This window comes from Cucurbita maxima, unplaced genomic scaffold, assembly GCF_002738345.1.
Source record: "Cucurbita maxima cultivar Rimu unplaced genomic scaffold, Cmax_1.0 Cma_Scf00025, whole genome shotgun sequence".
Classification (NCBI taxonomy): domain Eukaryota; kingdom Viridiplantae; phylum Streptophyta; class Magnoliopsida; order Cucurbitales; family Cucurbitaceae; genus Cucurbita; species Cucurbita maxima.
The window spans coordinates 3048180-3056882 of NW_019272041.1; the positions used below are offsets into that span (position 1 = coordinate 3048180).

Sequence of the window (8703 nt, forward strand, 5' to 3'; positions counted from 1 at the left end):
GATTTTTTTTTTTTTTTTTTTTTTTTTTTTTTTTTTTTTTTTTTTTTTTTTTTTTTTTTTTTTTTTTTTTTGGTGTTTCGTGGTGCATTTATAAGTTCTTTAATCTGAAAATAAGGGGTCAGATTTCTACTGTTCTTGAGGCAGAGCTTATTCTGGTATTCCTAGGAACTAGCTTTTGTGACTACCCCCACTGAAAAAAAGAAAAAAAGAAAAAGAAAAAAAATACTAATCCCAAAATTGTCAAGGACCCTATTAGTTTGACCTTTTGTCTTATAAGATGATTGCTAATGTACATGTCAAGAGATTTAAAATGATGCTGCCAAAAGAGACTAATGCTCAATATGAACCCCACAAGGGAGTGAAAGTAAAACAGAAAATAACAAAAATCACAAAAATCACAAAAATCACAAAAATCACAAAGGAGATGTAAAATGATGCTTTCCTCGATCATTTCTATGTTCGTGTGACCTTTTGTTGGAAAGTAGTGGTTCACAGTTGAAAAAGGGTACAGAATTTTTCCATCAGTTTTTTTTGCGATAAATTAGGGAGAAAAAGAAGGCATAGCATTTACTGTGAATCTTCGGAAGGCTATTTAACAACATTATTAATAACTTGTCCATCGTCCAAATATAAGGGAGAATTCAATTTTAACTCTCATCGATAGATTTTAACCCATGAGTTGGCCTAGTGGTCAATAAGAGCTATGGGTATAATAAAGAGATCCCAGAGATCAGAGGGGATGGTTCAATCCATGTTGTCCACCTACTTAGGATTTAATATCTTATGTGTTTCTTTGTCAATCAAATGTAGTAAAGTCGAGCAGTTGACCTGTGAGATTAGTTGTACTAGCGGGCTTGGAAACTTGTGTATATAATATATATACTCTTATTGACAGCATTTTTCGAGCTGCTTCACGCTGGCTGGCTATATAAAAGAATGCAAGAGTTTCTAGAATGGAAAGATTAAGTTCGGATCACTTGCTATCATTTGTAATCGGGTCCTTAGAAATTAGAGAATATTGGTCTTTATCGGAATAACATCCTTCTGTAGAAGTTAAGGAATCATGCCCCCCTTGAAGATTGACCCTATCACGGGTTTATCTTGCAGCTCAGTTTTTAAAGGCCTCTTTATGATCTGAGGCTTTTCTCACCTCCCTATTTTGTTTTTCTTGTTGACTAACTTAACAAATTACTTCTTAGAGGCCATGGTCTGTGTTTTGTGAAAGGCTTCAATGTGGGAGAAAGCTCCCTTGTCATTAACTATCTTAAGTTTGTTTTTGACACAATTCTCTTTACTTCTCCTTTGTTGGCTTTTTGAAAAGATTTCTTCTACTGTTGCAGAACATCTGAGGGATTTTTATTGGATGGTACTTGGTGACACATTAGAAATTGGAAGGCCTTTCATAGTTTGGAACAATATGCAACTTCGTATCCTTTCTCGAGGACAGGGTTTTGACATATTCCTATTCTTCTTCCACCTGTTTGTCACTGTTAGAGTGGTTTATTCTTTGAAATTTCTCATCAAAATTTGCAAAGTAAATTCTTATTCCCCGAGGAGCTCCTTGAATAAACGGAATTCCAACTGGTTTATTATTTTCACTAAAAGTGAAGTCATTCTTTGAAAAAAAAAAAGATCCTCAGAACAGCTGAATCAACAAACTCTTAGAAAATTCAATGGTGATTTAGGAGACCAGATCTCTTAACCATTTTCCCATTCGTTTTTGGTTCTTCCTCAAGTTCTTTGTTGAATGTTGATGTCTCTGTTATCCCTAGAAGTCTCCAATTTCTTCACATTAATGATTGATATCTCGTTTCCATTTCTTTTAAGTTAGTCGCAAGGGATATCAGAATCTCTCGAATATTTTCACACATAAAAATCGTTAAGACACTAGCAAAGTTGATTTGGTCAATTGATGAGACATAGATGTCGTCCAAACTGCTATTTCCTGAATGTACCCAAACGGCTTTCATTTAATTGGAAAACAATATAGCTTGATGGTTGTTTGGAGCAATTTTCTGACATTTTCTACTTGAGTTTTCTGTGCGTTTATGTTTCTGATGAACTTCGAGGAAAATAACTTCTTTCTTCCTCTTTTAGTCAGCTGCGTTGATTGGAGACTTCAACAATTGGAATCCTAATGCAGATATTATGACCCGGGTATGTGATATTTGTTGTAGATCCCAACTGCCTATTGTTTGTCCTCATAAATTTCTTTGCTCTCTCCTCTCTCTGAACCGACACTTATTGAGCATTTTAGTACTCTTTGTATTTAGAATGCTATTTACAATTATGTTTTTTTGTATGTGCAGAATGAGTTTGGTGTCTGGGAAATTTTTTTGCCTAATAATGCAGATGGTTCCCCAGCCATTCCTCATGGTTCTCGAGTGAAGGTACATATTCTCAAGACAGTGTATAAATTATGCAAGGAAAATAATTTGATTTTAGGACTCTAGAAGATATTCATTTGGAGTTATGGACGTTTATTTATTTATTAACTAATTATTATTTATTATTATTATTATTATTTTGACAAGAAACAATATTGATGGTACAAAATTAGAAAAGAAGGGGAGAGCCTGCTCAGAAGGAGTTGAAAAAGACCCTCCGATTGGATATGTGATTAGAGAAGCTGTAGTAACAGAAAAGGGGGAGCAATTACCCCAAGTAATAACCAGAAAAATTATAGCATCCAAAAATGTATCAAAAGGAAGCTCCATTTCTTCATGTATTCTTTGCTTCATTTCTACCCAAGGAAATGTTAAAAAATTTATCATCACTAGCCCAATAGGGTCAAACCCAGTAATTGTATAAGTTCATTGCTTATATATTTAGGAAAAAGATTCAGGTATTTTCGAAATAAAGATATCTAAGTCATAGTAACAGAAAAGATGGAGCATTTACCCCAAGTAATAACCATAAAGATTATAGCATCCAAAAATGTATCAAAAGGAAGCTCCATCTCTTTATGTATTCTTTGCTTCCTTTCTACCCAAGTAAGACATATAAAAGTCCTCACAATGTGCATCCAGATAAGCTCTGATGTCCTTTCTAAATGGGATTTCCCTGTAAAACATAAGAGAGAAGGTGTGACGTCCAGAAGAGGATAAGAGAATTTCACATTTATATGATACAAAAAGATGGTTTTGTGATTCAGAACTATTCAGGGGATGAAGAGAAGAATAGCATATTTACATGTTACAAAAAGATGGCCTTGTGATTCAGAACTATTCTTGCAAATGAAACACAGCAATGGAGAGATGGTCATACATCCTACATTGGAGCTTGTCGTGGGTAGCTTCATTCTTGCTGAATTACCATGAAATTAAAAGGGTTGAGAACAACTTGCTGAATGACCTTTTTTATTGGCCAAGACAGAGTCAACAATTGACAAATACTAATATTTAATAGTATTTCAACAATGATGGGAGGGCCTAAAACAACTAACCTAAGGTTGAAACATTCATCTGAAGCATAGTTTGCCTGTGTGCAACACTTAATAGATTCAATCTTCCTACGTGAGTTAAAGACTCAATAGGTTCCTGATTAGTGTGTGTGGCAACTGTAAGTCTTTCTCTGTGTCTCTTGGATGCTGTTATATTTCTTCACTTAGTTCCATTTGCTGAGCTTCGTTAGATTCTACCAAAAGTGAGGTTTTTCCAAAGAAATGTGATGTACTGATTTGATTGCGTAACTTGGGTTGGGTTGAGAAGTTTTTTAAGTAGATGGATGGTTTGTAGCGCTTAGTTTAGCTTTTTTTTTTTTTTTTTTTTTTTTTCTTCGTGTATCTGAGTTGTCGATACTTGTAGATTCGAATGGATTCTCCTTCAGGCATCAAAGACTCAATCCCTGCTTGGATCAAGTTTTCTGTACAGGCTCCAGGTGAAATACCGTACAATGGCATATACTATGATCCACCAGAAGAGGTATTTTTTTATAAATTTACCAATCTATCGTATAATTGTTTAGGCAGTATGGAAAACCTTTTGGAACTGTAATTATGAAAATATTAATAAATATTGGGAAAATAGATTACTGACATTAGATTATAGCGTTCCAAAATGAATGGCTAATGGTACATTTTTTTTTTTTTTTTCATTTTAGTGATATTGTCTACCAAAGAGGAAAATTAATTATATTCTTAAAATTTTCTCCGGTTGTTTAGGGAGATCATGGGTGAGTAAAATCCTTAACTATTGCATTGTTATTTGGTGATAATTGCTTGCTTACTGGCTACTTATTATTGTATGACTTTCTACAGCTAAGCTGCAAACTGCTTTGTTTTACTGGAATTTACTTTCTGTTTACCTCTCGTTATTGTAGGAAAAGTATGTATTTCAACATCCTCAGCCAAAAAAGCCGAGGGCACTTAGAATTTATGAGAGCCATGTTGGTATGAGCAGTACGGTAAATATCTTCTGTTCCCTATGATAGATACTTTCTGATTTCTGTTTAAATGCTTTTCCTCTTTGTTTTTTTGTTTTTTTTTTTTTTTTTTTTCTCTGTGTTCTTTTATATGGCAACATTACTTCCTACTCAAGATTATGCTTGGAAGTGGCATAAAAGTGTTAAAACACTTTAAATTGTTTGGCCAAAGTGACCCACAACTGTGGATGAAGATCATTAGACAAAGTCTACGGTGTTTAGCCTCTCCAAAGAAACCAACCAAGAAAAAAGAATTAATGTATCTTGGAATTTTGGTTTTCTATATGAAACAGAATGTAGAGCTTAAACAGGTAGAAGAACATTTTCAGTGTAATTTGACTGCTGTGTTAAACCACCCAAATTCACTAGTGAAACTAAAAATGGTTACTATATTGGACCTTTTAATTTCCAACAATCCTTTTGTCCACCCCTTGTTTTCTCTAGGATAATTTTAAAATTTGCACGATTTACTTGGTAAGTACGTGGATTAACTTCTCAAATTCATGTCTTTAAAAATACTCCCATTCCTTTTAACCATATGTCTGACATTAAAGCTTTGACTACATTAACTCAAGGAAGATTGAGATTGACCACAGGAGATTGATATATGCTACATTGAGAACTGACTGAAAAAACTCCCAAAGAATCTGAACTCTAACCTCTGGCATCCTCCCTTGAAACTGATGCTAAATTAGGCAATAATAGACCAAATTCTTCAAGTTCGTTATCCTTAAAGTTTCTTCTAGTTTCAAATTTTCAGCTTTGAAGAGAACAACCCCAACAGTTCAACACAGAACCATTTGGAGAAGAAACCACCTGATAGAGACGTGGATAAACAAGTTTAAAAGGAGAATTACCCGACCATTTGTCATGCCAAAAAGAGCTTTGCTTGCCATTTCCAAACCTGAAATGAGTTCGAGTTCAACAAGCTTCCATGGCCTTCGCAAACAGCCACTCCTTTTGCACAAGGCCTTGGCTTAACCCCATATAATAAGTTTGACACCACTTGACACACTTCAGAGAAGGCGTGATGAAAATTGGCATAAAATAGATAGGAACATTGGGAAATACTGAATTGCACAAAAGTCAATCTCCAAACCCTAGATAATTGAAATCTCTTCCCTCCATCCAACTTCTAAATAATTTTATCAGAAATAGTAGACCAGAATTGAGAGGATTGAGAGGATTTTTAATTACCTCCAGGAGACTCCACCTTGGAATGGAGCTTGGAAGTAGGCTGATTCAACCAAAAACAGATCCACATTAATGCCATAAACCGCATGCCACAAGAGTTCACACTTAAACTTCCTAGTAGTTTCTAGAGACTTTTAAGCTTTACTTTCTTTTTTTGGGGAGAAAACCCTAATATTTACTTGGAAAAGCTTAAAGAAGGAAAGGAGTGATTGGAGAGTTGAGAGAGAAAGATGGAGCTATTTAAACATTACTTCATGATTGATTTGTAGAATAAAAATGGATATTGAAATATTCATTTACATATGAAATTCTCAACATTCTTATGTTGTGCCACTGTACAACATTCTTCATTCACATCTATTGCTGAACATTGAATTTTAGGAACCTATTATAAATACGTATGCAAACTTTCGAGATGATGTCCTTCCTCGTATTAAGAGGCTTGGATACAATGCTGTTCAGATCATGGCTATCCAAGAGCATTCCTATTATGCTAGCTTTGGGTAAGTTCACGTTTATTATATGTGGATTTTTCTAAATTATGCTGCAGTTTTTAGAATAATTGTGTTAATAAATGGTATGCAGAATTTTGAGGACTTTTGCCATCACTTTGTGTGGCATCACCCGGCATTCAATTTGTAACTTTCGAACTTTAATGTAGGTACCATGTTACCAACTTTTTTGCCCCTAGCAGTCGCTGTGGAACCCCTGAAGAACTTAAATCTTTGATAGATAGAGCTCATGAGCTCGGTCTGCTTGTTCTCATGGATATTGTTCATAGGTAAGCAAAGAGAAAGAGACCAAGACTGTGGAAAGAACTGGAAACTCTATTTTATTTTCAGAACACTACTTTGTAGGAGAATTGTTTTTTTTCCCCCCTTCTGTTCTAAATCCCTTCAGTATTCATTACCTAGATCTATTGGATAAAAAAGTTTCCTTTTAAAATCATGTGGCATATATGGAGGTGATGGGTAATTCCTGTCTACTTTTCTTCTAAATTGATGACAATAACATGCAAAAGAACTAGAGAATTAAATTTCATCAACCCTGACTCCCACAGGTTTATGCATGCCGGATCTAACCAATTGCTCTTTGTAAATACAATTTGACATGTTTTTAGTAGGAAAGAAGAATATTCATTCCTTGATAGAATAGAATCTATAACTGAAAAAGAAAAAAGAAAAAAATCCAATGGGTCCGGTGATGTAGTGTAAAATTTTCAAGACACTGTTTCCTCTGACCACAGTTTTTCAGATCTTTGACTATATGTTCAATTCCATTATCTGGCTCTTTGTTTACTTTGCTTGATGTTGAATATTCTTCCAAGTTTTTTTCTTATCATCTATTTTCCATTTTAAACAATTGTAGTTCTTTATTGTTCTACCTCTGATTACAAATACAGTCATTTCTTTGTTTCCCATGTTTGATATTGAATATTCTTCCAAGTTTGTTTGTCTTTACCATCTATTGTCCATTTTAAAAAACCATAATTTTTTATTGATCTATATTTTATTACAAATACAGCCATGCATCAAAGAATGTGTTGGATGGACTAAACATGTTTGATGGCACTGATAACCATTACTTTCATTCTGGATCCCGAGGTTATCATTGGATGTGGGATTCTCGTCTTTTTAATTACGGAAGCTGGGAAGTAAGTTTTTTCTTTTCTAAATTATAAATGGTTGGAGTATTGATATAATTAAATTTACCATAACCCATCAATTTAAGTTGATTAGTGATTTAACGTGGTACCAGATTAGGTCTTACGTTCGAACCCCTTAACGTTGATTGGTAATTTAACAATTGTGTGTCTGTATGTGTGGATGAACTCTGCTTAGTCCCGTTTATGTTTATCTCATGTCTATATATAACCTAAGGTTTCATTCTTCTATACCTTCTTTTAGGTACTAAGGTTTCTACTATCAAATGCTAGATGGTGGCTCGAAGAATACAAGTTCGATGGGTTCAGATTTGATGGTGTGACCTCCATGATGTATACACATCGTGGTCTAGAGGTACACTATTCAAGGGGGGTTGGGGAACTTACCTCACAAGATGGGGCAAGGTGTCGAGCTTTCGTTTCTGAGAAATTTGGTTTTAAAGGCTTATTTCCCTTGTGAGTGTGTCTATATATATATATATATATATATATATATATATATATATATGTAGACATTTTAAAATGTCATTCCTATATATCGATATTATATAGGAATGACATTTTAAAATTTTGATCAAACAGTCCCCTGCCTACAGATCTGCAGGTCTTTATCCTTTTATTTTTTGATATGGATAATCCTCGCCCTCAATTTGGCTATAATTGCTCACTGTGTCAGGATTTATTATATTATATTCATGCTTTGGCTAATGACGAGAACTTTTTTCTTTCTTTCTTTCTTTCTTTCTTTCTTTCTTTGTGTGCTTTAGGTAGGGTTTACTGGAAACTACAACGAGTACTTTGGATTTGCTACAGATGTAGATGCTGTGGTGTATTTGATGCTGGTGAATGATATGATTCATGGGCTTTATCCCGAGGCTGTTACAATTGGTGAAGATGTATGTTTCATGAATTTATCATAAAATGACACTTGTTTGTAACCAGAGCTTTGTTCTTTTCCCTTTATATACTGATATAGATATTAGCAACAATAATAATAATTCATATACACCATTCAGGAATTCAGTGATTATGTTAAAATTTATTTATAGGTTATGTTTATATTTCATCTTAGAAAGCGAGATAATTAAATGGTTCAAACTCAACTATGTGCTTATCAAACAACAGCTAGGGATATCCCCACCAAGCCTAACTTGAAATTGTGAAAAACAAGTTGGGATTGTACGACATATATAACTATATGGTAGGGGAATGTTGAAAATTATTGTCAACATTAGAGCATTTTTGTAAATAGCAAATTAGGAAATTAACCAAAAATTTAGTAGATTTGATTAGATAAGGTTAATTTACCTTTTTTGTTGTTATTTTAGTATTTAAGTTAATACATTGTCTTGATTTATCATTAGTTAAATATTATGAAATACAAACCACATTTAGGAATTTAGCTTTCGTTTGGGGGGGGGGGG

General features: G+C 34.0%; 1 protein-coding gene across 1 annotated transcript in view; it reads left to right on the forward strand.

The window, feature by feature from the left end:
- Window positions 1-8703, forward strand: part of LOC111498748 (1,4-alpha-glucan-branching enzyme 2-2, chloroplastic/amyloplastic-like) — a 20462-nt gene that overhangs the window by 5266 nt on the left and 6493 nt on the right. Inside the window, exons 6-14 of the mRNA XM_023150106.1 lie at window positions 2098-2157; window positions 2310-2390; window positions 3807-3923; window positions 4321-4404; window positions 5998-6119; window positions 6278-6397; window positions 7141-7270; window positions 7524-7634; window positions 8047-8175. Of these exons, the coding sequence (XP_023005874.1) occupies window positions 2098-2157; window positions 2310-2390; window positions 3807-3923; window positions 4321-4404; window positions 5998-6119; window positions 6278-6397; window positions 7141-7270; window positions 7524-7634; window positions 8047-8175 (954 nt within the window). The remainder of the gene's footprint in view (window positions 1-2097; window positions 2158-2309; window positions 2391-3806; window positions 3924-4320; window positions 4405-5997; window positions 6120-6277; window positions 6398-7140; window positions 7271-7523; window positions 7635-8046; window positions 8176-8703) is intronic.